General features: G+C 43.1%; 1 protein-coding gene across 10 annotated transcripts in view; it reads left to right on the forward strand.

The window, feature by feature from the left end:
- The window catches only part of PDPR (pyruvate dehydrogenase phosphatase regulatory subunit), a 28,029-nt gene extending 548 nt beyond the window's left edge, over positions 1–27,481 (forward strand). For 3 of the 10 annotated variants that reach the window (XM_075040392.1, XM_075040395.1, XM_075040391.1), the window contains exons 2-18: positions 480–779; positions 3,105–3,238; positions 4,185–4,266; positions 4,358–4,521; positions 5,528–5,649; positions 6,549–6,666; positions 8,052–8,201; positions 10,987–11,179; positions 12,703–12,827; positions 14,447–14,602; positions 14,705–14,838; positions 15,230–15,378; positions 16,720–16,832; positions 17,200–17,294; positions 18,011–18,100; positions 18,380–18,562; positions 19,502–27,481. In XM_075040392.1, the coding sequence (XP_074896493.1) occupies positions 553–779; positions 3,105–3,238; positions 4,185–4,266; positions 4,358–4,521; positions 5,528–5,649; positions 6,549–6,666; positions 8,052–8,201; positions 10,987–11,179; positions 12,703–12,827; positions 14,447–14,602; positions 14,705–14,838; positions 15,230–15,378; positions 16,720–16,832; positions 17,200–17,294; positions 18,011–18,100; positions 18,380–18,562; positions 19,502–19,906 (2,640 nt within the window). In that variant the 5' untranslated portion in view covers positions 480–552 and the 3' untranslated portion in view covers positions 19,907–27,481. Of the gene's footprint in view, positions 1–34; positions 80–479; positions 780–3,104; positions 3,239–4,184; positions 4,267–4,357; positions 4,522–5,527; positions 5,650–6,548; positions 6,667–8,051; positions 8,202–10,986; positions 11,180–12,702; positions 12,828–14,446; positions 14,603–14,704; positions 14,839–15,229; positions 15,379–16,719; positions 16,833–17,199; positions 17,295–18,010; positions 18,101–18,379; positions 18,563–19,501 lie in introns of those variants that run through there. The other 7 variants (XM_075040394.1, XM_075040393.1, XM_075040396.1 and 4 more) reach the window with 6 other exon arrangements.
- The last annotated feature ends 406 nt before the right edge of the window (positions 27,482–27,887 follow it).

A 27,887-nucleotide genomic window follows, 5' to 3' on the forward strand; every position in this document is an offset into this window, starting at 1 on the left:
AAAACTAACGCTATCGGAGAGCGTGTCTCTAGTTCCTCGTTCTAGTCGCTCTGATCACAGACTTTGTTTCCTTCCTCAGGTAAAGGCCTGGCAACGTTAATAATCAAGCTTATTTGCACCTTGTTAACGTCAGCCTTTATGAAAGATTTTCAGAGCCTGCTGGCTTTCCCTGATCCACCCGTTGCTGGTGTGAGAGTGTTCTTGCCATTCTTTTCCAGCTTTTGCCTGGTTCTTTGCTCATTGTCAAGTTACGCTGCCGTCAAAAACAAAGGTGTAATGCTCTGTACCCATGTTATGATCCAAGTTTAAATCTTAATAGCAAGACTCTTGTTTCAGGACTGAATAACTGCTCTCCTGTGTATTTACTCATCGGCTTTCCCATGTCTACTTACACCTGACGCACCATGTGATGTTTGCCGCTGCCAACCTTGTATATTATAAGATAAGTGGTAATGTGATTCTCGTCTTTTCCTTCCTAGAAGGAGTGGTACTCAGTTAACGTCTGAACACATCTAGGTGGTGCTTTAAGAAAACTGACAAATAGCTGCTGGGATGTTTCTCCGATTACTGTCAGATGTCCAGTGGCGAGCAGCTAACCTGAAATGGAGAAGAATGACCTGCTCCCGGCGAAGTACCTCAAGTACAGCAGAACCTTACCCGGTTTCCTTGCCAGCACAGGCACATGTTGTCATCTGTGGTGGTGGAATCATGGGCACCTCCGTGGCATATCACCTTTCCAAGATGGGTTGGAAGGATATAGTCTTACTTGAGCAGGGCAGGTAAGGATTTCTGGGAACAAAACCAAAGAAACAGGACTTCTATACGTAGCAGCATCTGCTGTAATGTGTTATTTCTACCTCTTGGACCCGTGAATAAGCTTATATTGAACATTAGTAATGACACTTGGTACTGCTTCTCAAGCACAGGGCAGACCTGCAAGGTGAAGGGTATCCCTTTGCATGATTGTGGTGGGTTAGCCTTGGTTAAGGGCCAAACTCCCACACAGCCACTCACTTTTCCTCCTCAGCAACACGGGGAGGAGGTAGGCTCAGAAAGCTCGCGGATTAAGATAAAGACATGGAGAATGCTTATGAGTTATTGCTGTGGGCAAAACAGACTTGCCTTAGGAAGAATTAAAATAATTAAAGAATTACTTCATTTCATGCTAGTTAAAATAGACTCAGGTAGTGAGAAACAAAAATCCAAACATTAAAACACCACCTTTCCTTTCCTATGCTCAACTTCACTCCTGCACTCCAGGGTCTTCTACACTGCTCCAAGAAGATCAGCGGGTGAATGGGGGGGTGGGTATGAACAGTACTGGGCTCCAGTGTGAGTCCTCCACGGGCTGCAGTTCCCATCAGGAGAGCTTTGCCCTGGCATGGGTTTGCCGTGGACCACAGTTCCTTTGGGAGATACCCATCTGCTTTGGCATAATCGCAGGTAATCGTGTAAAACACAATGCAGCGGGCAAAGGTGGACCATTTTAAGAGAACTAAAAATCTGTGTAAATCATTCAGCCTCTATTGATGATCTCTAGAAGTAGGATGTGATACGTATATGAACCATTACACCACTAGCAAAGCTCAAAAGAGATTGCAGGAGATGTGGAGGTTATAAGCAAACATCATTGAAACAGTGCCCTCTAAGATGGTTAAAGCCTTGGATTATGTAGTTTGTCTGTTGCAGTATTTAGTTGCCATCTGTAAAACAGCTAAGGCCGTTACAGTTTGGCTGAATACAAGTCCTTGTGCACTCCTCTGTGGATTGGATCTGCAGTCTGTGGCAGAGTACGTAGATCCTGTTGAAATCTGACTCTGCAGCCCTTAACTGTTTAAATTTCTGTTTCAGAGGTATATTCGTGTCATTTTCATTAAGCAATTTGGGGACCTTAGGTATGAGGCAGTGCTAAGACTTCAGGGGTTTGAAGAGGTGTTTATTGCAGCAGCTTCTAACACCCTAAATGGGAGCCGAACTGAGAATACTTGCCGTCGAGCTTAGAGCTTCCCATCTGATGCTGCCTTCAAGAATAATTAGCTGTGGTTCCTTGACTTTGCATGGCTGGGAAGCAGGTAATGCTAGGTTCTTTATAGTTGCAAGTTGGGTAGTCTCCTCTGAGACCTTTTGAGTGGTGTCCTTCCAAGAGAAATTAGGTGCTACGCTCCATTTGTAAGGGAATGTAAGCTTTACTAGCTTGGAGCGGGGTATGAATACCCCGTTACAGATCTTCATTGAGTTAGATGCTGTACAAGCTCAGTCTGTGTGCGTGCTCAGGGAAAAAGAACATTGCACTAGCAGAAACGTCTCACAGTAAGCATAGCATGGTAAGACCATGTCGTTGAGTAAGGATGTAGCAAAAAGAATACCTTACTCAACTGATTTTTAGGTTGAATTTCTGAGAGAATATGGACACGCTTGGCCAAAAGCAGTCTTGTCAAAGGCTTTCATAGGCAAGTGGAAAAATGCAGGATTGCTTTAGCAGCAGGAAAGATGACTTGGAAGTATTGCGGAAGCAGGTTGTGAGGGAGATGCTTAAATCTAATTGTCTTCCTCTATCTGTGCTGCAGAGAGTTTTTAATAGGTTTATATGTCTACAGCATCCCTTCACCAAATAGCTAGATGGACAGTGGTTTAAGGGCAATTTTAAAAGGGACAAGAAATATATGTACCTATCTGTGGCAGTTGCTGCGCAGTAAGAGGGACTTACTCTTTCTGTAAACTGCAAAGTTGCACGCTTCAAATCGGAGGTGATTTTCATTTGAGGGAAATCCTGCTTTGGAGAAAGAAAGGATCAGGTAGGCAGGTCAACTTAAGCGTAAGGTAATTTTTTTCTTTTAAACTGCTTTCTTTGAAAAATTTCAGTGTTTAAGACTAGTTAAAGAGAAGTGTTTTTGGAATACAATGTGTTTTCAGAAGTGAGCTAAAGGAAAAGCATTCTAGAGGTTGCATTATCCCTGCATCATCCAACTTTGGTCTGATATGTTTAGGGGAGAGGTTGCTGTCTGGTTTGTGCTCTCAGCAGAGCTGCTGGAGCAGCCTTACGGGGGGTGCTCATCTCTCTGCCTGTCAGCCAGATGAGGCCTTCTTTGCAACTTCTCTTGCAGGTTGGCTGCTGGTACCACTCGCTTCTGTGCTGGCATTGTGAGCACGGCCAGACCTGTGTCCATAGAGCTGAAGATGGCAGACTATTCTAACAAGCTCTACCAGCAGCTGGAACAAGAGACAGGAGTAAAAACAGGTACTGGAAGTGTAATCGTGGAGTAATCTTTGGGAAACAATCGAAGTATTGACACTGAAATACGAAGGTAATTTTACAGTGTCTTAAGAGTTGGTGGTTCCTGTTCAAAAATGATACATTTGGACTATGGATGTTACTAATGTAATCAGAAGAATGGGAAGAAGGGTGTCAGATGGGCAAACCAAGGCAGACAACCTGCAAACTTGGACAATTTTTATGTTGTCTGTAACTTGGGCAAACTTAGGTGAATTTTCACAAAGATGCAAAAAAGTCTATTGCAGTGACTGGCGCAAATGGCCCATTTTCTGCACCAGTTCACTTCTCAAAAAAAGGTGGTGGTTAACAGAAGCACATGGGCAAAGCAAGGTATCTTACTCTAGTCTCACCCTGGAAATAACAAGAAAACATTGTGTTGAAATTCTCCCTCTCCCTCCAAAATGCTCAGGCACGTACCTGATAGGAAGGACTTGGTCACTGAAAGTTTTCTGCTGACAAGGACTTGTGATATATGTTAGACTCAACAGAGGTTAATAACTGTGCCTGTAATTAAGATTAGTATTAATCTATCGCAAGTGGTGGAGTCACAAAATGTCTGCGTTTAGTTGTTGAAGTTTTATTCTTCTGAGTAGTTATTAGATCACTTTTTGTGCCAGTAACCTCTCTTTTAAGAGGTACCATGTGTGAAGTTCAAGATTTTTTTTATAAACATGAGTAAAAGTAGTAGAAAGAGTTAGAACACAAATCAAAATTAAATTGTTTTTTTGAAAAGTTGACTAATGCAGTTTTTAATTACTAGCTGATAAGTGTTTAAAGTTATTTGGGGATCTGGGATTTCCAGGCTCCTGAGTAGTGGAAGCAATGGGTCTGCGATTAAAGCAACGGGTCTGAGATTAAAAGGTATGCAAGATCCTGTCCAAATCTGACTTGACTTTGGTCATTGTCATAGGGTACATGAAGACAGGCTCTATTTCACTGGCTCAAACTCAGGATCGACTAATCTCTCTGAAACGCATTGCTTCATCACTGAAGTACGTATAAGCAGGAAATAAAACTGATCTTAAGTTTGCACCAGCTCTCCTGCAAGACTAATGACGGCATTTTTCTTATGTTCTGTGGCAGTGTAATGGGGATACCTTGTGAAATTATCACCCCAAAGCAAGTGGCACAGCTCCACCCACTGATCAACATCCATGACCTTGTGGGGGCCATGTATGTGCCAGAAGATGCACTTGTGTCATCTGCCAATGTGAGTCTGGCTCTGGCAACGGCTGCCTCGCGGAATGGTATGAGGTTTTTTTATCTAGAGTGCTGTCCTGCATGATAGTTATCTTCTTTACATAAAAGAAAATTATGTTCTGTATCTCTTTTGGTTTTCTAACTGAGCACTGAAGACCAAAACTTGGTTATTTCTGTAAGGTTCAGATTCTTTAAAAATCTACTTTTTCTTAAAAAACAGGCTGATTTGTTTTTTAACCTACTGAATCTTTACAGATCTGCTGTGATAGATCGAGCACCAGTTTGTTGTCCTTACTGGTTACATATTTCTCTGAATAAGCACACACTCTTTTATCATAAAAACAATCCTTCATAGGACCTGACTCAAAATTACACTTCAAAAGAGTTTTAATTACCTACAAATGAAAAGGTGTGTCTGAGCCCTCGTGGAATATTTCATTGGGCACTTATGCTTTGGAGATAGGTTTGGAAGTGTAGTAATAAATGCTGTTTGCCCAGCACTTTGGCAAATTTGGAGTTGTCTAAAAGTGGGAGAAAGGTTAGATGTGATAACAGATGAAGCTCATTAAGGATGAAAGTCCATCAGATTGGTAGAAGCAACTTAGGAAGGTAACCTCTCTTAGTTTCTTTTAGTCTAGCTTTTTTGCATACCTTTAGTTGATTTTTTCACAAAATGACTGATTTCCCATAAAAGAAGCAGTCTTGTCACCTGAAACTACAGACTTTGTCACGTAGAGGAATGGTAATGGAAAGAAATCCATAGTTGAGATTCTTTTTCATGTTGTTGATACTGGACTCTATTTATCACCCAGATTGTCACATGGGAAAGAATACTGTAACTCTTCACAGTTTCAGCCTTTAAATTAAGTACAAACTGTATGCATGATGTTTTACAAATCACAGGGTTTCACTTAAGAATTACTGAGTCAAGAATAGAAATTTTGTCTTAAAGAGAAAATAAGCATTTAGGTTGAGTTTAAGGGTTAAATGTTAGCAGCCTGACACATTAGAAAGAAGGCTTGTGGTATACTGACTTTCTTATGTCCTCTTCAGGTGTCCAGATTCATGAAAGGACGAGTGTCAGTCATGTCTCGGTCCAGAAGGGTCGTGTGACTGCAGTCGAGACCGACAGAGGACAGATTCAATGCCAGTACTTTGTCAACTGTGCTGGCCAGGTTGAATTACTAAAATTTTTCTTTCTTTTTCCCTTTGGTTAAGAACACGTTCACTTTCCTCAGGGTTTTTTGGTTTGTTTTTTTTTGTTTGTTTGGTTGGTTGGTTTTTTTTATGGTTTGTGCTTTGGCTTGGTTTACTGGAGTAGATCAAAGTCATGTTATTCAGCTTCTTAGACCAGCAGGGGTGTGAAGGAGGAGAGCAGTGCTTGCTGTTTGCTTGGCACCAAAGACTGGGTGTTGACCTGCTAAGGAGCACCCTGCAGGTTGTTGGTATAGCTCTGCCCATGGTCTCTTTCCGGGGGGTGCACCTCACCCTTCTGACAGGAAGAATTTTGCTTTGGCTCTTACTGAGACAGTTAAGTCTCTCTACCCTTCTCTCTCTCTCTCACACCCCCCCCCCCCCCCCCCGCCTTGAAAATTCCTTTTTTTTTTTTTCCTCCCCCCCTTAGTGTCATGTCTTCTCCACTGTGAAAAAACATCTGATAATTGCTGTTTCTCAACTAGCAGCTGGCTTTCTTGTTAGTATGGGGTCTTCAGGTCTTAGCAGTACAGGCACTGAAATTCTGACTGTTCTGCCTCTAGAGGCTGAGCCTAGTGTTGACTTCAGTGTACAGATCTTACTTTGCTTTTGTATTGTAAGTTGATACTTCTTAATCTAGAGTCAGGGCCCCACTTTTCTAGATCTTACGTGCAGAACAGAAAAATAGTCTTTGTCCTAAACAGTTCAAATTTTAAGCAAAGAGAAAAAATGTGTGTCTCTTTAAGATTTAGGGGACTAAACCAAATCTTATTTGGCCTTTTATGAAAGCAAACACACAGACAGGACCTGTGCTTTTGTCCTGTCTTTTTTTATTGGAGTTAGTTTTCTTTTGTATTCTAACATACACTTTTTATTTCAGTGGGCCTATGAGTTGGGCCACTCTGGGGAGGAACCAGTCAATATCCCACTCCATGCCTGTGAACACTTCTACCTCTTGACACATCCTTTGAAGGAACCTTTGGCAAGCAATTTACCAAGTAAGGATTCTTCAGCTCTACCTCGCTTTTCTTGGTGAATGATATCTGCCTTTCCAAGGCAACACATGGCTTATGACATAAAATCCAACTAAGGGCTATCAGTTCTCAGCTTTTTTGGGACTGTGACATACATTCTAGCTGAATTGCTTTGAATATCCTCTTTCAGTGGTAGAATCTCTTTCCTTACTCTTGGGGAAAGCTTTCGGTGCAGAAATTGATTTTCAGAGTTGGTCATCTTAGCAGGAGAATGACCTTGACTCTAGCTTGACTAGTAGGTGTGTCTGAGACTTTGATTGTTGCATTTGTGGGCTGGAAAGGGTGCTAGCCTTGGCACTATGTTTTCCTTGCAGGCCGCTGTCCCCAAATGGCCCATCTATTCCTTTCCTTCAACAGAAGCTAAGGCTTTACAATGGCATTTACATGTCTATGAGCTGTAGGGGCAACCAAACACTTGAGGTAATTGCTCCTCCCCCATATTCTGGCTTTTGGATATCTTAAAGAAAAGCCCTTTTGTTTGAAAACTGGTTGGGAAGTAGAAAGCTTTGCTTATTTACTCTCACTCTTTAGCAAGAGTTTCTGCTTCTAGTGAGTAATATATGTACTCTCCAGGGAATTTTGCTCTCTTACCAGGGTCCCTGAGTCCTTCACTTTTACTTGACTGAGTAATTAAAAAAACCCCATATATATCTATATATTCACACACACACACATATATATATTCACAGCTTTTCTGTACATGATAAAAATTGCTATGGAACATGTCAGGTGGAGGATCATAAATGCTTCAAGTTGACACTACCACTGGAAAAAGCAATCCAGACCTGACTGCTTGTCCTCACCCCAGTGCTGCTCACCTTGTTTGTGCTGATGGCCTGCAGCAAACTGGATCAGTGATGCATCCCCATTAAAATAAACTGTTCTTAATATAAGAAGAGAAAGAGGGGGAGGGCAGGACATCTGCTGGTGGAAGGTCTGGTCTTGGGTGCAGTTCCAGTGGAACTAAGCCAGTATAATAGCTTATCAGTGCCACAAGGGATCTGACTCCCTCATGCGTCCTGCTGCTCCTGGTAACGCTGTCCTACTGGCTTGCGTGCTCTTCAGGTTCAATTCAGTTTACTGTGATGCCCAGAAGTTAACGTGCATGGTTGTGGTGGGAGTTAGTGCTGGCTTAGTAATCTAAACTGGCTCACCAAGGTGTCATGTGAGAACCAGAATGGTGTGAAAGTGTGGGGTTGGGGGACTGAGTCTGTCCCTTCTCATGTCAGGAGGCCGCTAGCTTGGCCCAGCCTGTCACCAGACCCCATCATTGGTGTTTGTGGAACAGCAGCCCGAGACAGCTATCCCTTTTCTCAATTCCCTTCCCACCTCTTTTCTTTCCTCTGCAGCTATTGTAGACCCAGATGGCAGGATCTATATACGCAACTGGCAAGGTGGCATCCTCTCAGGAGGCTTTGAGAAAAACCCCAAACCCCTCTTCACGGAGGGACGGAACCAGCTGGAGATTCACAACCTTCAAGAAGACTGGGATCATTTTGGTATGTTAGGGAGGAAAGATAACCACAGCAATGAAACATGTGGCTTCAGCAGAAGGCAGAGGTAGCAACAATGCAGGCTGCTGTTGACCAGCTAGCATGCGTCTGCCTTTACCTGAAAGGTGTGGGAATGACGAAAGTTCTCTCAAATTCGTTCATCTCTTCATTTGTCAGTAATTTGCGTAAAACCCCTTTACCAAGGACTACATTGGTATCTGTGTAATGTTTAAAAACACTAGCTAACCCTCAGCATATATTAATTTCCTCTAGTGCTGCGAGGTACTACATAAACTTTCCAGCACTCTTCTGCCATTTCATTTGATTTTTGACTGTCAGTGCCACATGCTGCTCCTCTTGTGACACTGTAGATCAACACTGTTGACCTGCCATGTAGCAGTGGTATTTTGTTTCTGCAGCAATCTTCGGCAGTGACTGCCAAGTATATTTCCATCGGTGGTGGTTGCTTTGTGGGCAGAACTTGGTATTGTTGCTTCCCAGATTTTATCCCACCATTGACAGTGGTGGTTTATTATATTCCAAATGTTCTGTCTTTTTCTTCCCTTTTTATATATAAATATATTTTGTTTATATATCTTTTTTATTCTGTTTTTATATTCTGTATGTACTTTTACATGGAGGGCTCTTTCTGTAGGAAAGAACACAGCATGGTCTGTGAGTCCCTTCCTTTTTTTTTTTTTTATGCCGGGTAAGTTTATGCATGCCCTCTCATCTTAAAATTTGCCTTTTTTTTCAGGGATCCAGTTTTCCCTTGTGTCAGAGCTCTTTGCATCCTTTGTGAATGTGCATGCCTCTGTGACTAGGCATGGATGGATTTTCACTTGATTTCTTTCTGTAGTGGTAGTATGTTCTTCCAGCTACTCCCTAGGTTAAATTGATTAATTCTACCTTCATTTCTGTGAGATACCATATCGATACCCTAAAAGTTTAAACTACGGGGGCGAAGCCAGGATATGGCGCAGTTTTGTGCTGGCATATGCTAAAAGTTTTTTAGATCTATAGATGCCTACAGACTTGCTTGAGGATAATAGCTTCACTAATGAGTTGCTCAAGCTCTGCACCCAATTCCTTTTTGGTACTGCAGAAATGAAAAGGCACTGCTTGCTGGCACCCACAAATTGCCCAAGTTTCGGAATCAACTGCATGCTATGTTCCAGCATTACTCTTTTATCAGTTCAAACATACCAAACAGTTGAGCAGAGTCAGAGCTTACTCAGCCAGTATTTGATCCTTTTCTAGGGCTGCAATTTCTGTGGTTTGAGCTCTTGCATTACTGCTTTGATCTCTCTCATTGGAACACCTTTTGATTTTAAAATAGCCTGTATGGTTGCTTAAATGTTGAGCTGGTTATGAGAACAAATCTAACACTGATCCCTCTTTTTATCAATAAGGAAAAAAGTCTGTAACTACAGGCTCTCACTCTGGAGTTCTAATGCATGAGAGAGGAAGGGGAAAGAGTAGGTCAGAAAGACTGTTTCTGTTTGTAACTTCATAGGTAATGTGAAATCTGGTTATTGTACTGCTTGTGTGTAAAGCTGAGGAGTGTTATTAGTGCTGTGTCTTGAGGGCTTTTATCTGGAGTACTATGCAGAGGTAACTTCTGGACAAGAAAAACAAAGTAGATAGCTTATCCCTTTATTAATGCTCTCAAATGTCAGACTCTGAAGAATTGCTGAAGGACCTTTCCAGCATGACTGGGTAATGAAGTGGCAAGGAAATTCAATGAGGATAAATGTGAAGTGATGCAAGTGTATGGGGGTATGTGTGGATGGTCTTATTTTCACCATAGAAAATGATGGGCTTTGAACTGACCTTGGGGTTTTATTAGTTCTGTGAAGATAGCTCAGTAGCAGTCAAAGCAAAAGACAAGTTAGCAATTATTAGGAAAGGGGCAGAAAACACAATCATTATGCAACACTAAATCCTTGGTTTGCCAGATACTAGGTGTTGTTCTAGGCTCTCTATCTCCAGAGGGTATCATGTGCCTGGAGAAGGCCTGATGAAAGAGCATCAAGAGGCTGATCAAAACTTGGGACAGTTTCCAAGCAAGGAATGACTTGAGTGGGCTGAGAAAAAGAGATGACAGAAGGGAAATAAACAGGGGTCTGTGAAATCTTGAATGAGATGGACAGGATAGATGGGGATCTCCTGTTCACTGTCTCTTTTATTATGACAACTGGGAAGCATCAAAAATTGAGTGTGAATTTCGAAACAAAAGGAGATGATTCCTCATACAACAAATACTAAATATGTGGAACTTCTTGTTGGCATCTGTAGGATGTTTTCATGAGTTTGGGGAAGATCCCTTAGAAGAGAGATCGATTTAGGGATTACTTAATAGGGAAAATATATCAGGTTTTTAGGAAATCCTCAGAGCTGATGGTAAGCGCAGGCTGGCAGAGTGCGTGGGACAAGTGTCATATAGATTTGCCTGTTATTACTCCTCGATAGGTATCTATTTGATGTCTATTCGTATTGTTTTCCCTAACAAAACTGAACACGCTCTTGCACTGTTGAAAACAATACTGGGCTGTTGGTCTGGATCAGTATGGCTGCTTTTATGGTATGCTGTGTGATCCATTTCAGGTAGTTTGATTCCAGCAGGTAAATGGTTTATCCTGCGACTGCATTGAAACACGGAAGCAGTTTTCATCTGTTCAGATAACAGCATGCCTCTGTCATGCTATCCAGTTCGAAGGTGAAGTAGCTGAAATGCATTGAGACTGAAGGCTGTGACTTTTTATATTTTTTTGTTTGTCTTGGATCCTAGAACCACTTCTGAGTGCCCTTCTGCGCAGGATGCCGGATTTGGAGGCTCTGCAGATCATGCAGTTAGTGAACTGCCCAGAGTCCTTCACACCAGATATGCGATGCATCATGGGAGAGTCGCCCACCGTGCGGGGTTACTTCGTTCTGGCTGGCATGAACTCAGCTGGTATCTCATATGGTGGGGGAGCAGGCAAGTAAGTGGTTTATCACTGTTATGTGTGTAAGTAAGGTTTTAACCAAGAAAAGAGACTGCTCAGGTGATCCATCTAGAATGTTTTGGTCAGTATTTCTCACCTCCTCTTTGACAAAGACTCCTCTTTTGTTTCCAACTTGAGTGAAGGAGAGGAGCAGTTGCCATGTTCTGATTATGTTCTCCTGTGTTTATTCCAAATCTGTGTTGGACTCTCCTCCTATCCTGCACACCTCTCCTTAGGCATCACATCTCGGTGATCAGCAGCCTGCTGGGTAACTGGTCCGATTTTTTTTTTATCTACTAGGAAGAGATAAAAGCTTAGCAAAGCATATATTCCCTCATCTTCTGTACTCCGTGGTCCCCTTTATTATTTGATTGAAGTCCTTAGATCATTCAAGTTGACACAGCAGTTAATTTCTCTGAAAGCAGAGTGAATCTGTTGCAGATGAAGCACTGCATATGTGATGCCAGTGCTGCCAGTTAAAGACTGTTAAAGACTCTCCTCTGCCAGTGAGATAGGGGTGGAATAATTTCTCAGAAAATCCAATACCTGTGTTAATGCAGGTACTTTGACAGGCATGTAAATGTGATCCCAGCATCAAAGTTTCTTGCAGAATGATCATCAGTCCCTCTGCCATTTGATTTTGGCAACCCAGCATCTCTTCTGCCATACAGCCTTCTTAAACTGCTCATTTTTCATGGCAGGTGTTAGTACCTGCATTTGTCTCCACTAGTTTCTGTCCATTGTCTAATAATTTAACTCGCCAGGGAAGCAACTCTTGGGTTTTTTTATTTGTCATATAAAATATAGAGAATCTTTGCGGTGAGGTTCTCTAAGAATCAAAATAATTTCTGAAGGTAAAAGCATTATTTGTCCATTTGTTGCTACAGCCTCAAGATAAGCAGCTTAGCTTGCTAATGTAACTTTTAATTATCGATCTCAAACCCCTTTGTTTTTCTGTTTGCTGACTGTGAACAGATCCTTCTGCTCTGCTTTGGTCTGAGCTGCCTTTGTCCTTTAGCTCTGGAGCATGCCTTCCTCCTTCACTGCTAGAAGTGTAGCTAAACATAACTTGGCTGGCACCTCATGCTGAAATGAATGCTGTCACTGATGGTTTGTGGCTGAGCCTACACCAGGTACTGAAAAATGACAAAGCAGTCAGCCTCCTAACTCCAACCTAAACGTACTCAGCACCTCCTTTTGTAGCGTAGCCTGAGGACTTGACACAGTGTCAGCCAGGCTACCTGTCCAGGCTCTGGCTTCATTTACATGTCCTTAACTTCCTGCTGCCCTGTATGTTTCATCCTAATGGGAAATTAATAATTTGGAAATCTGGTGGATGGGTTTTATAAAGGGAAGCCTTCCAGATTCTGCTAGTATTTAGAATACCATGTTCGTTGTCTTCTCTCTCCCTACTGCAAGAAATTGTTGTGTCCAAATTGGCTTGCTTCTGACTTCAAAGGTAGACTCTTTCCCTTAAGACAGTGGGTGATATCTCAGTCTTTCTTTACTTCTTCCATCAGGTACCTGGCAGAGTGGATGGTAAATGGGTATCCATCAGAAAATGTCTGGCCTCTGGATTTGAAACGTTTTGGTGCCCTTCAGAGCAGTCGCACTTTCCTCCGACACCGTGTGATGGAAGTAATGCGTAAGTGAGGTCTCTGCATTCAGTGCCGGCCAGGATGTCCAAGGTTTTCCTCTTTAATGCACTGTCATCTGTCTGAGAACCATTTTCCTTCTTCCTGGCCTCCTTTGTGGCAGTACAGGCTCTTCCCAGGAGAAAGGAAAGGATGGGGTTTTTTTGTATTAGTGCTGTTCTTATTAACTTTTCTTAAAGAAATGCCATTGGTACCGTGCTTTCTCCTATTCCTGTGCTTTGCCTCTGGTATGTGGAAGTTTTTGCGTATCTGTATAGGACTCCAGCCTAATAAAACAATACCAAGATCTTAACTGGGAATATTAGGCTGTCCCGAACATTGTTATTCTTTGCACATCATTACAGTGTGGAAACACCATCACTTCCAACTACTAGTATGTGATCCGGTTATCTTACATCATTCAGGAATTCTTCATAGACATATTCTGCTTTCTCCTGTCAAAGTTCATGATAAATATGTTGCAGAATAAGATTTCAGGTGTCATTTTTCTTGTCTAAAGCCATACTTAGTTTCCTCCTATTGTTTGATTATCTGTCCTGAGGTAAAGTGGACAACTTCTTTTCAAGATTCAAATAGAAGTATGAAGTGCTCCACAAGTTGCAAAAGAGGAACAATTATTTGAATACTGAGTCTAAACTAAAAACATGTGTTTGGGTGGAAGCAGAAAAGTTGGGTAAGCCTCTTAGCCCTGCTATATCCAGGAAATAAAAACCTTACGCTTTGACCTTCCTTCCAGAAAAATCACTTTATACTCTTGACATTATTCTGCAGTTGCTTTCCAATACAAATCTCAATTTTGATAGCTACGGAATCACTCTAGTTTTTACAAGATAAGTACTGTATTCAATTTCTGCAGTGTTATGTTGCCGTTCTAATCTATTCTTCCCTCTACCCACTCTTTCAGGAGTACCAATACCAGATACTGCCAATAAAATCATTAAATAATTAGCTATGAGGCAAAACCAATAGATATTCGGCTTATCTTCAATTTTAAGCAGTTTATGACTTAGAAACTTAACATTTATGAAGAAGTATTCAAACATTCTTGGGTTATTACTCCCCACTGGTAACCAGGGAGGATGCTAAACATTTATTAGGGTACTTGTTTTCTAAATAAGAATATTCTATATTGGCTGAAAAGATATAGGGGCCATTTGGAAAAGCTTCAGTAATTAGAAAAGGCTGAACTGCCAATATTTAAGAAGCTGAATTAGATGATCCTTGTAGCTGTGGGCTGCCTACTCCAGCATTAGTATTGTCAAAATGATAAGTGTCTGATATAGTGCGCTGTCAAGGAAGGATCATGCATAATTAATGCTACTCAACATGACTTCATGAAAAATAGAGAGTTTTTGTTATCTTGACAGTATTGTCATGAGACCATGAATATCTGTAAATATAAATGTTCTGTGCAAATATTGTTACTCTGATTTTGAATAGCTGCAAATGGATCAAAACAGATTTGTCGGTTTTCAAAAACAGAAAAGGAAGGTCAGAACTGTTTTGAGGGAATTTTATTAATGGTTCAGATATTAGTAAGTATTGATAATCTGGAAGATAATTTCAGATAATCACTTTGCCTAATAACAGATATTTGTGACCGTTGCAGCCCTCATGTGTGATCTGAAAGTTCCCCGTTGGGACTTCCAGACTGGCAGGCAGCTGCGTACTTCACCATTGTATGACCGTCTGGATGCACAGGGAGCTAGGTGGATGGAGAAGCATGGATTTGAGAGAGTCAAGTATTTTGTCCCACCTGGGAAAGGTGAGATCATATTTTCCTATGCCTAGTGCATCCCTACTGGTCTATGTAAGATCTTAGTTCATCCAGTTTATGAATTGTCCCTTTGATTCTTCTTTACATTAGATCTGCTGGATTTGGATCAGAGCAAAACCTTTTATAAACCAGACTGGTTTGATATTGTGGGTTCCGAAGTCAAGTGCTGTAAGGAAGCGGTTTGTGTCATTGACATGTCATCTTTTACCAAGTTTGAAATAAGCGTGAGTACCTAGGAAGTGACAGCATCAGCCTGGTAGAGGTGACCTTAGTTTATTATTGACTGTGTTTGCAAAATTCGATGTGTCCTATTGAGGACAGACAGAGGAAGTCAAGCTGTAGGACCAAATTCAGGTTGTACCACAGTGTTTAGCATAGATTACTTTTTGTCTGCCAAAGGCCCAGTTTATAGAAATACCAACTTAGCCTTTAAATAGAATTTGACCTCTGGCACTATGTCACCATTGTATCCTATTATACTCAAGACATCAGTGTCACTGTCATTACAAATTGAAAGAATTTGAGCCAGGACGTTGATGCGATCTTACACTGCCCCAGTGGATTTGTATTGCTCAGAGAGCTTGTCTGATTTTCTCTCCCTTTCAATTCATGTAGTCCACAGGAGATGAGGCCCTGGAGAGTCTGCAGTATCTCTTCTCAAATGACCTGGATGTGCCAGTTGGGCATGTTGTGCATACAGGCATGCTTAATGAGAAAGGAGGTTATGAGAATGACTGCAGCATAGCACGATTGAGCAAACGCAGGTAGGTATGCAGACAGCATCTTTGTCCATCACCCTTTGGGTGTTAGAGCCTTTAAGAACCTCTTAATGGAGATCATGAACTTTTTTTCCCCTCTGTAAAGAGCAAAGAAAAGTCTTGATTCTCCTCTTATGTTCCTAATTCAGTAACCCAAATGAGAGGGAGCTCCTGAATTTACCAGTATTGGGGAAAATATGCTTTTTTTCTGGGACTACAGGTGGACATAGATTTCTACAAAATGTTAGGCCTTTAGATGTTTAATTTCCTCAATTGAAAGACAAATTGTTTTCAGCAGTCATTAGAGTTTATTAATTTAGGTAATCATTCAAAGTGCAAACCAAACAGTTCCTCATTGGCTCCTGGCCAATCTCCTCATTGGAATTGCATGCTGAAAATACTACCTTTTGATTATTTCAGCTTTCATTGCAGTATGGGTACTCTAATTCTCAGCTCTGCAGTCTCTCGTGATTCTTTTTTGTGCTCTCTGGTGCAAACTGACGTGATCACAGGATCTCATCCATAGACTCAACAGTTTGGGCCCTCTTTGGCATTTAGTAGAAAAAGTTCTCATTTTAAAAAACCTCTTCATGGCCATGTCCCTGCTGAATGTTGGTTTTATTTCTCTGGACTGTTTTCTATGCATGCTTTCGTTGTATTGGTGTGAAAGCATTCTTCCTTCCTGCTCTTTAATTAGAAACAGCTTTTCTTTCTCTTCCTCTTCTGTCTGCATTCATGTATTGCTTAAAAGTATTGTCCTTCTCTGTGTGAAACCAGTAGCTTTCCTCCTTGCCTAGTCATTTCTGCAGATGTTATCTCTGACAATAATGTACTTTAACACGCAGTTTCTGTGAAAGAGACTTACACAACAAGTAGCTCATTTTCACATATCAAGTGGAGTTCTGTTTTTGGAAACTGTTAATAATAACCACCATTGTTTGTGAAAAGACTTTTGCTGAAACAAGAAATTGCTGTGTGAACCAAGCACTCTTCTGACTGTCAGAGTAGGCAGAATCATTGGTGGCGAAGACCTGCAAACACCACCTGTAAAATGATTGTGACTTTTGAGATATCCTGTGAACTTTCTGTGGAACTGCCTGTGTTCCTTCTCTAGTCACTTCTTGTCACCAGGCTGCTGCTAATGCTTGAAGGCTGAGGTTTCTTGTCATGACAGATGTGATGGCATTGATCCAGAGACTAGCTGTGGTTTTCACAAGCCAGCGTGTTTTGGTCTCCTGTTAGCTTGGAAGCTGCTGAATGGCTCCAGTAGTTCATGGACAAAGAATGAACTGAATCATCTTGTGGCTGTCCATTCATTGTTTCTTGGTTTCAATTTGTCTGTTCCAGCTTCTTCATGATTTCCCCTACTGACCAACAAGTCCATTGCTGGGCCTGGCTGAAAAACCGCTTGCCCGATGACAGCAACCTGACCATGGAAGATGTGACCTGGAAGTACACGGGTAAGAAATCACTGAAAGTAGACCTCCTAATACAGCCTGAAATCACAAATGGTGTCTGTTCTGCACGCCAGTTAATTGTTTGAAGTGTCTAGAGTGGTGACTGGGTCTCCTTTCCAAACAGCTGGATGAACACCGCAATTCAGAGACTTCCTTCTAGCATGCCATGAGCTGGGAGATAGCTTTCCTTTCCTGTGGACTTTCAGGAGAGAGAGTTTAATGACTCTTTCCTCCATTCTTAAGTGTAAATGTACCTATTAGTTCCAATAAGCACTAAGAATTTAGAAACTGGGGCATGTGCATATGCAAGTTAGACACTGAGCAAGACTTCTCCAGTCTCATCCTAATACCGTTAACTTCCCCTCTTTAGCTCTCAATCTGATCGGCCCCCGTGCTGTGGATGTCTTGTCAGAGTTGTCATATGCCCCAATAACTCCAGAACATTTTCCCTCTCTCTTTTGCAAGGTGAGTGACTGTGCTTCCTTCCTCCTCACCCTGCTAGGTTTTTCGAAGCATGTGTGGAAGGAGGGGAAGCATTATGTTTTGGGTAGTTAGAGGGGAATTTTAGATTTACATATAGGTTTACTGCAGTTACTGATCTAGGTTGGTAATAAACTCAGTAGGCTGAGTTTAACTAGTTCTCTTTAGGTTCTGCGTGCTAAATATATAGGTGATTATGCATTTGTTTTCAATATTCCACTCACTGTAGGCTTGATGCCATTTGATATCTTGGCATATTTCATATAATCAACTATGAAGCTGTCAGTCAGAGGGGCAGCTAGGATCAGTGACCAGGGAGTCATTGTATCCTGTCACGTTAAAAGGCTAAGCAGATAGCTGCTCTTCAATTTCTGTCTCATATCTGGAATACAAGCCTGTGTCCTGACCTAGTTCCAAGGCTTATTGCCAAGTGTCATGAAGTGATTAAGAAGTCTGAATTTTAAATTTAAATTCTTTGCAGGTAGTCACTAGGGAGAGCTGTGGTTCAGCAGTCAAGAGTTTTTGAGGGGTTTCAGTCTTTACCAGGGCGGGTGCACCTGCCACAGTATGTGCCGGTGGTGAACTGCAGTGAGGAAGGGGCAAAAGGGCTGGCCAGTGTGGTTTGCATTATGCCTTGTGCTCCTTCTGGATCTCCTTGCTGTGTTTCAGTTTGGATGATTTCACCCCCTCTGATTCTGCAGGAGATGAGCGTGGGCTATGCTAATGGCATCCGTGTGATGAGTATCACTCACACAGGAGAACCTGGATTCATGCTTTATATCCCCATAGAGGTAAGAGTACACGGTAGCTTTAGCTAATTAAAACAGTTGCTTGCATGCATAATCAGAAACACTTTCCAAGTTGACTCAGCGTAATGAAATGTCTGGTTTGTACCATGGGAAAGCTGCCTGCAGACACTGGGGGCAGTTTCCCTGCTTTGTGTTGCATTCTAGTCCGGCAGACATCTTGTGCTCCAGCAGCAGGGCACAGTAACATGCGTGGTGGTGTCAGATGCTGTTGCTCTCTCCTGGCATTGGTCTGCAGCTCTATGTTTCACCCTTCCTTTGCAGTATGCCCTTCACGTGTACAACGAGGTAATGAACATGGGACAGAAGTATGGGATTCGGAACGCTGGTTATTACGCACTCCGCAGCCTGCGCATTGAGAAGTTCTTTGCATTCTGGGGCCAGGATCTGGATGCTTTTACCACTCCTATGGAGTGTGGACGCGAGTTCCAGGTCAAGCTGGAAAAGGTACACCACCTCCTACACTGGGGTGGGTGGGAGAGCAGTACTGAACTGAAAAGACTGCCATCCGAGTGGACAGATATGTCATTTTTTTGATGGGGCTGTGTGGAGTGCATAACTATAACCCATATTCTTGTGCTTCAGAAAGGTGCTAGAAATATCAAAAGTATTATGTCTTCCTCCTTCCTGGGCAGCATTCCCAGTGATCTGTGTAGTGTCCTGTGTTGCTCATGTGTGCAATGCTCTGTATGATGGAGGGTGCTGTGTACCTTACAGATGCTCAGAGTTCATGTTTCTCCCAGCTGCTTTCCCAATCTGATGAAGCAAAAGCCAGCCTGTGCGCCAAGTGGCATTTAATGAAGTAAAATATGAGGATGGGGCCAAGAACAGGTGTCCTCTAGTTTTACTAAAACAAGGGAGTTCTCTATTTTTATTAAACCACAGAACGTAGAGTTGTATCCTGCTTGTTGTGGTGGCAGGTGCCATCTCTGTCACTTGCTTGTTGCCTTCTTTCTCACATCTTTGCACAAGCCAAAACAAACGCTTGTATCAAATAATTTAGAGAAGGGAATGTAGTGATCAGGGACACAAATTTCATCTCTTGTTACAGTTTCCCTCTGGTTTATAAAACATGGTAGAGTTCCTGGAACCAGAAAAATGGCAAAAACTAGAAAGGTGACATGTTTTCACTATAGTGAAAATCAGAATGAATTTTTTAAAGGCCCACTTCACAAATATTTTTGTGTCTTTTAGCATCTGGAACAACAAACATGACAGTAAAGCTCCTGCCTGAGCTGGGCTTCTTGCCTATAGAAGCAGCCTGTCTCGATAGGGCATGAGTTCCAAGCACAAATTCACCTTGTGTCAGTAGGCTTGTCTGCTGAAACTCAGCAGCTGCTACAGTTCATGTTCCCTTCCTCAGCTGATGCTTCCTCTTCTCCACAGGGAATGCAGTTTGTTGGCCAGGAAGCGCTGTTGGAACAGAAGCAGAACGGTGTGTACAAGCGCTTTACCATGTTCATTCTTGAGGACCACGACACAGATATGGACCTCTGGCCCTGGTGGGGGGAGCCCATTTTCCGCAATGGCCGCTACGTGGGCAAGACCACCAGCAGTGCCTACAGCTACACTCTGGAGCGCCATGTATGCCTTGGCTTTGTGCAGCACTTTGATGAGAAGACAGGAGAAGAGCTGGTGGTGACAACTGACTTCATCAACCAGGGCGAGTATGAGATCGACATTGCTGGGCAGCGCTTCCAGGCCAAAGCCAAGCTCTACCCCTTCAGCTCCCTCTTCACGCATCGTCGCCGCAAGGATGAGGAGGAACTGAGTGGCTACCAAAGGGAGTAGTGCTGACTATACCTGACCTGCTCCTTTTCCCAAGCTGGAGTATTCTCCCACAATCTTCCAGTCCATTCTCCTCACATATATTTCTTTCTTTTCCTTTCTTGTCTTGCAACTTTTAAACTTTTTCCAGTGTGTTACATTTTGTATATTTTAAAACTTTAATTTTCAAGCTTTCCTGATCCTGTCTTTCTCCCTCCTTCAACCCTTTGCTTGCCAGGCTCCCCCATGCCCCAGTGGATGAAGCACAGTGCTGAGCATGCATCCAGCAGTCCATGGGAAGCCTGTTTGGAGTGAACCCCACCAGAGGCCCTAGCCTTATGGTGATGGGAAGGGTTCAGGTGAACCCCTGAGGACTACACCCTTCCTCTCTCCTCTCCAGCGTAAGGCATGGGACAGCAGGTATTTGCTGCCTGTAGTTCAGATGAACGCTGTGACTTCACCCTGCTCTCCGCATGTCACGTTGTAGAGGGGTCGATGCATCGATGCACACAGCAATAGAATGATCAGCTACCTCACTGGCATGAGACATAGCATTGTGTGAGCAGCAGCCAAGAGACAGGTTTTGGTATAGTCCAGCCTGTCACTGCCCCGCCTCCCCCCTTTTTTTTTTTCCTAACAGGGAGTCAAGTAGATTTAATCATCAGATCGTTGAGATGACAGTAGTGCTGGTAAGTTTTTTGTTGTTGTTGTGCTTGGATTTTTTGTGTGGGGTCACTGAAACTAAATGGCCTTCTATAAATATAATTGAAGATCGACATGTGTGTTTCACTTCTATAAAGGAATGGGATTTGTTTCGTTTTTTTGTTAGCAAGCATACTGATTTCTAGCAAGGACAGGTGTTAGTGTTTAATGTTATTGGCTGTGTTGAAATGCTGCTTCTGTTCCAGCTGCACAGTGTACAATCTCTTTGGGGATTTTCTTTCACTTTCCTTTTTTTATGTGACTTGGTCAAGCTCATCTGGCAAGGTTCATGTAAAACTTGTATTGGTTTGGGGTACTTGAGCAGCAGGAGGGGACAACATCTTGTCCTTTTGGCTGCCTGCGGTTATTTTGAAATTGGGAGGAAAAGACCCAGCATTTGTCTCATCTGTGGTGCTGGGTTTTCTTCTGGTGGTGAGAAAGCATCTCAGCAGCTCCTGCTGGACTTGAGAAGTTGTCTTCTGTTTTTCTCCTCAAATCTGTTGTACTTCCTACTTCTCTGTCTTGGTAGGCCCTCAGCTGAGGGGATTGAATAGAGGGAGTGAAGGGAGTGTGGCAGCGGGATTATAAATTCCTTTCCTTCAGCAAAGCTCTTTGCATCATGCTCCTCATACAGATGCTTCAGCCAGCGCAGCTGGGATTCACCCCTTCTTCAAGTGTCAAAATGTGCCGATTCAAGCACTGATGGTAAATGGTAAAGAAGTGAGGGGATGCTGAATTGTATTGCACACATTTACATCTTCTTTTTCTTCTTCGCATTGTGAGCACAATCAAAAGCAAAGATTCTCTTTATTTACTTGAAGAAGACCTGTTACACGTTTTCCCTGCCTCTGCCACCCGCATACTCCTCATGGTCTTTCTGCTCCAGCATCTTTCTGTCTGGAGTTCAAACACAACCTTGCACTGATGTCTGCCCTGTCAGCCACGATGAACACTTCCCTTATGATCTGGAACTGTTTTGAGGCACTTTCTTTTCCGGTTCAATGGCAAGCATCAGTAGTGTAAATATGAGCTCAAAACCTTGCCTGGTTCTTCTTTTAAGTTTGCTTTCTGCTGTTTTAGTTGCTTCGGGTCATGCTTTTGGTTGAGTCTTCAGTCTGCCAGTTCATGATCCAGGTGTTCTCAGCATGCAAAAGAAGTTGAATATCCCTAAGGCAGGAAAGGTGAAAGTCTAAGACCTTTACACCCTAAAACAGGTTGTCAGAGCAAGCTACCCCATTCAGGGTGATACGGAAGCTGTGAAACCTTGGAGTGGAGAGTTGGGAAAGGGTGTAAGAGAATTAAGGATTTGAGCATGGGACTGTAGTAGGTTGAACACAGATGTCACTTCAAGCATGCTCTACTTTGTGAATGGTGAATTCCTTTTTAGTGTGTGACCTCTTCAAGGATTTTGAACTTAACAGCTTTTGAACTTGAACATGCAAAAATTCCCTGAAATGTAGTGACCACAGTAGGGCAGCTTTTTGGCATCTCACAGCTGAGATTACCCTGCATGGCTGTTGAAGGTGGGATTGTAATTTATTCCAACTTCCCCTATTATTGCTCTCTGAATTAAAATTTTGCCTGGTGTATCAGGTTTAGTTGCTTAAATGAAAGGTTCATAAAGCATCTGATAGCAGTTGAAAATCCAGTTGCTTCTTGCATGTCTTTTCCGCATAGAGGGATACTGCAATTCCACTATTCCTGTGCTGGTTGTGTGTACCAAGGAGGACCTCTGCTTTACCAGCCTGTCACCTGGGAACAGTGCACCAGGTCACTCAAAAATATGTGTTCATCCTCTTGTCCCTCCATTGGTTTTATGGGATGTTGCTGTGCCTTGCTTATCTGGGGAAACAAGCGTTCAACCAAACAGAGTTTTATATGTGACACTTAGGGTGTGTCTTAGAGCAGCCCTTCTGATTAGAGTTTGACCATTTGTGGTTGCTGTTGAGGCATGATACTTCTTCAGGAGAAAACAAAGCACGCAGCTGAGGCAAGCTGTAGTACTTAATGCAACTCCTGAAGAGAGATCTAAGCTCAAACCATTCAGTTTGTTCTCTGTGGAGTTAGAATAGTTAAGACCAAACGGGAAAGCTAGCAGCATGCTGTCCTCTACCAACCACTCATTCCTGAAGTGATACAGGCAGATTATATTCCTCCTTGTGATTATTTTTTCTTTTCCCTAATTTGTAGGTGCCTGTTAGTTCCTCAGACAACTTTTGATACAGGTGTCTCTTCCCACAGCAGTTCTGACATTAAAATTGTGTTTTATGAGCTACTTTTGTCATTATATCTGCTTAGGTTTATTTTATGTCTAGATCTATTGACTTTTCAATAGCAAAAATAGAGAGTGAAAATAATTTTCTATCGTGCTGATAGATACAGCAACGCTTTCTGTAATGTTACGTTTGCTGTTTGAGACTTAGAGATAGGTGGTTTGATAATTGTCAGTCTTGCAGCTCATTAACGCCTACTCTGGCTTTCCCTGCTATGAATTCTGATTCTTGTTTTTTATCAGAACCTGTAGTCTTTGGCTGCTGTTCACGCTTAGTTGATTTAATTTCTGGCAGCTATTTTTTAACCTTATAATGTTAAAGAATAGTTTGCCTTCACCAACTTGAATACCTGTCAAGGGGACAATTGGGTAGCATGTTTTAAAGTAGTGCTAGACACTGAGACCGAGAAAGGTCCTTCTAGTGTAGTGTTTTCTTCCAGAGGTATTAAACAGTGATGTAAGACTCTAATCCCTTTATCTGATGACTAAAAGTAGAGTGCCTAAAAAAAGAACAAAAAAATCAGTTACCACCTTTAGTACACCTTCAAATTAGAAAATTAGAAATTGGATCTTGGAAGCTGCTAGTCTTCCAAGCCAAGACACAGTCTTAGCATCTAAGATGCTGAATAACATGGACTGTAAAATTATGCATCATGATTCTCATCCTTAAAACTGCCTCAAAATGCTTTCTGCTGAGAAAGGTGGTTTGTTCTCATTCTGCATGGTAAGACTATGAACCTTGGATGGGAAATACTAAAATAGCATCCCCCTCCTCTGCACTGAAAGGGGTAGTGGCCTTGTTCTGTGCTGAAGCAGCAGCAGCAGGTCTGCCTTGTGCACCTCGTATGTAGCAGTCACAGGGTTGTTACCAGTTCTCTGAGTCTTGCTGTCCAGAGTGGGAACAGTCCCGTAGATTTTGCTGATACAGGCATCTTTGCAAGGGAAGCTAAGTGGAGTTTAGTATGAGAAAATAATTTATCTTTTTGGCTAAAATACTTTAGGTTGAGCATAACCCATTTTAGGATAAACTTATTACCCATCAGTGACAAATTTTAGGGAAAGCATGGCCTGTGGGTAGCGTACACTTGGCACATGTAGGCTTGTTTTTTCTTACCCCGGAAGGCAACATCTGAGTGGGTTTGCTGGCGTGGTGGTGGTGAATCCATCTACGTGTACAGCATCCCTGTAACGCTGGGAAGGGCTTGCTTGCCCAGGTGTTGTCTATAGAGTAGTGTGGGGAACTTGTGTAAGAGGTAGCACTTACTGGGCAGCCTCTTCAATTAAATGATTTCTCCAGAGGTATTACATTGTCTTACCCTTGTTGCGTCCTTTCCCGAGTTCTCATGTTTTGTTAGTCCTTGAGTGAGTACTGAAAGGCTTGAGGAAAAATGGTATTAGAGAAGAGGGCGTTTATTAGTCTACTTAGGGATGATGATTTCTGTTTCAGGAAGATGTTACGCTGATTTTTCCCATCTATTTTTGCCAGACTTAGTTTCTTCTTGTCTTCTCTGTGCTGACTCCAGTATCCAGGTTTGATCTGCCTTGTTGGACAGTTTCTTCTTATTATTTTGTGGCAAGGAGAGGAGGCTATGTGAAACTTCCACTGCATCTCCAAGTCTTGGTGTAAGCTTGGATTCTTCCTTTCTACTGTCGCATTCAAGCTGCTACCGATGATGTTGCTGTTCCTGCAACACCTCCGAACTCCAGCCTGTGCTGCTGTAGGACTTCTCATGCGCAAGGTTCTTCTCTTCATTCTGCCTGATGCTTCATCATCTGAGCCAGGTTGGTTCTAGATCTGTCTCTCTGCCTCAATTTAAGCTCTTCAGCTTTTAGACTGTGCAGATACCAACACCCAAACTCCCAAGGGGGTTTGTGGCCGCTGTGTATTCCATCATTTAACCCTCCTTCTCCCTGTGCCAGGGTTTTCCCACTCTTCTTAACACTTCTCTGATCTCCTTCCTCAGGCAGCGGAGCACATTAGTTCCTTTTGCCTATCAAGAGCGAGGCATGGTGAAATAAAAACAGGCAAGGGGATGGCAGAGTGGCTGAGCTGAGGCGGAAGGAGAGGCGTGATTGCAGTTTGATCCTTTGCCCATTACTTAAGCACTTAAGCCCAGGCTTGGAGAGATGATCAGCCCTGATTCCCAGCTCAGGGAGCATTTTCCTCTGCAGCCTTAGTGCCGGACAAGCGCTGAGTGATAGCAATGGCTCTGGGCAGAATCGGGACAGCGTTATTGAGAAAGCGAGAGCAGCGGTGACACTTGTTTTCCAACATACATTTCCCTCTCACATTTTTTGTTGCGATGAAGGAAATGGTGCCGCACGGGGGAGGTGGGGAACGTGCACACTCAATTGCTCGAAACACTTGTCTGTCTCTGGCACATTCTTGCAACTGTAAAGGTACAGCACAGACATCACTAACCTTGTCCTTCCAGCACACTTTAACCAAAATGATTACATTTTGGGAAGAAATCTATATAAACAAGGTAGTTTCCATGTTTGCAGGGGGGGAAGTTGCTTGCAAGGGCAGAAGTCGTTCTTACTTAAAACAGAGTGCTTAGCTTCTGATAATGTCCAGCAGAATGTTCACAACCTTCAGATTTGTCCTCCCAAATGATTTTATTATAATACTTGGTCAGGTTAATTTGCACCCATTTCAGGATGCTTTTCTGTTTTAAACTACCTTTTCCTTAACTGATTGTTTGGATTTTCATTTAAAAAAAAAGCATTCAGTCAGGGAACAGGACTTGGGGAAGGAGGGGTTAATGTCATCAGATGATTTCAAGCTGTCTCTAAAAAGCATTTGAAAATTTTCTTTGCACTTTAAACTTTCCTTAAGCATTGTGATTGTAGCGGTGCTTATAGCCCTAGGCAAGTGCAGTCTTTGCATTTGAGGGAGGAAAAAAAAACTTTAAATATTTGTAAATGCCTTAAAGCTTTAGGTGAGGTATTTGGGCACTGATTGTGCCTGCCATTTGATTTTCTTCCTGGAAAACTGCGTGCTGAGCGTACAGAGCAGACACAAACGTCGGCAGATATTTTTGAGCAAGCACAGGGGATGGCGGAAGCTGCTATTGCAGTATGCTGCTGGTCTGAGGCTGGAATTTGTATTGAACTAAACTAAATGAGCTGGGAGCCCCTGTGCTTGTACAGCTGTCTGTGCTGACACCTTCCCCCCCCCCCCAGAAACGGATTTATTCACTATATTGCTCATGCTATAATGGATTTTCTTCTTTCTTTAAAGAAAGAAGCCTAGGCTGGTGTAGAGTACTCTGTGAGTGTCCTGTTCCATTAAAGGAAACAAAATTCTCTGTGTGAAAGCTTCCCTGCTGTACCAGCTGACATTTGGAGGCAGGAGGCAGGAGAAGCGGGAGCGGAGGGGATCTGCTGGTGCCCGTAATGTTTGTGGAGATGGCTCTGAGACTTCTCACCTCCCATTTGTCTCAAAGCTCTGCTGGATTCCTGATGTCAGGCTGGCTTCTGAGTTACAGCACAAAACAAAGTGCTGCTTTGTAGATACTGATGTCCCTGAAGTCCTTGACAGGTTCTCCTGCATCTCATGGTCAGGCTTGCGGCAGGACATGTCCCTGCTCATACGTGCTTCTGCCAGAGAAGCAACCCAAGCCGTGCTTGGGGGAAAGGATTGTGCCTGTGCTGTGAATGCAGTTGTTTCCAGACCACCTGCCAAGCAGCTGGGTGATGGTAATGTTTCCTGAGTCTTTGGAAAGAGTTGGGTAAAACCCTTTTTGGCCCAGATCAACTCCTTGCTGCTGCCCCTGAGACAACGTGCTTTCTTTCTGTCATTTTCTGCTCTTGTTCCCAGCTGTGCATGTGTGACGGCTCCTGCTGTCACTGGTTTTACAGGAGACCTGAGCTCTGTGGGAGAAGGGTTCCCTGCTTCTTGGACCCAATGCAGTTCTTCCCGAGCAGAGACTGCCATCTTGTGAACTCCACCATTGCTTCTGGTTATTGGGTGCTCCAATTTACTTGTCCAAACCCCCTTTGTGCTTTTATCAAATCTCCTGAGACCAGATTTTAAAGGGCTGGCAGGACTTCAGAAGTGTGCTACTGCTGCAATTTTAAGAACAACTGAAGTTTGAACCTGTGAAAACATTTTTCTAGTGCCTTACACTTGTGAATGTTGTGCAATGGATGTAGCTGAGGTGGGACAGAGCAAGGAGCAACTTCAGTAGCATGGTTCCCCATCCACTACAGCCATCTCCCTCTCCCCTTGCGGGGTCATGGCAAGCAGACAACAGCAGATTGGCTCTAGCAGTGCGGGGATGGTGATTTTTTTAATTCCTTTGACCTCTGGGGTTGTAGAAATGTTAAACTGTAAGACCTCCTGCCGGGCGGTCTGTCTTTGAGAGGAGCGGTGGTCTCAACTCTGCCGGCTTTGGATTCAGGGGGGTTTAGGAGAGACAAAGCTGCTCTGATTGTTAGACCCCATGGTGGAGGATATGGACAGTTGTTCCTAAGCGCACAAGTCAGGGTGAGTTTGCTGCTCTCCACTGAGGCCATGTTGTTATCTGTGCTGTATTTATATCATGCTTTATTTCATTTAATATTTTGGTTGGCTTAAATGTTGCTAGGTTTGTATATTAATAAAGAGGCATTTTAACTACTCCCGAATTTGGCCATTTCTTACACAAGAGCCTTGTCTGTCTTTCAGGATCCCAACGCCCTGGTCATCTGGATGGGATCCTGCAGGGACACTGGGCCTGTTGCACAGTCCAGCCTTTGGTGGTGGGAGCTGGGAACTTGGGAGCTGGAGCAAGCCCTGGCCCTGCTGGGTCACTCCAGGGAAAGCCTTCCCCTGCTGTGCCTGCACCCGCTTTCAAAATTACGTCCTTCAAGAGTTTGTCCATGTCCTTCCCTGCACCTGTGCGGACCCTTGGGGGCATGGGCCGTTTGGGACCAGAGCCTCTTTTTTAGGCTCCAAGGATGGTCAGGAGGGCTGTGTGGGACACGGACGCAGGGTCTGGGTGAGCAGTGGCATCACCTAACCGGGCTTTGGCTGGAGGGGTTGTG

Source organism: Buteo buteo, chromosome 11 (assembly GCF_964188355.1).
Source record: "Buteo buteo chromosome 11, bButBut1.hap1.1, whole genome shotgun sequence".
Taxonomy (NCBI): Eukaryota; Metazoa; Chordata; class Aves; order Accipitriformes; family Accipitridae; genus Buteo; species Buteo buteo.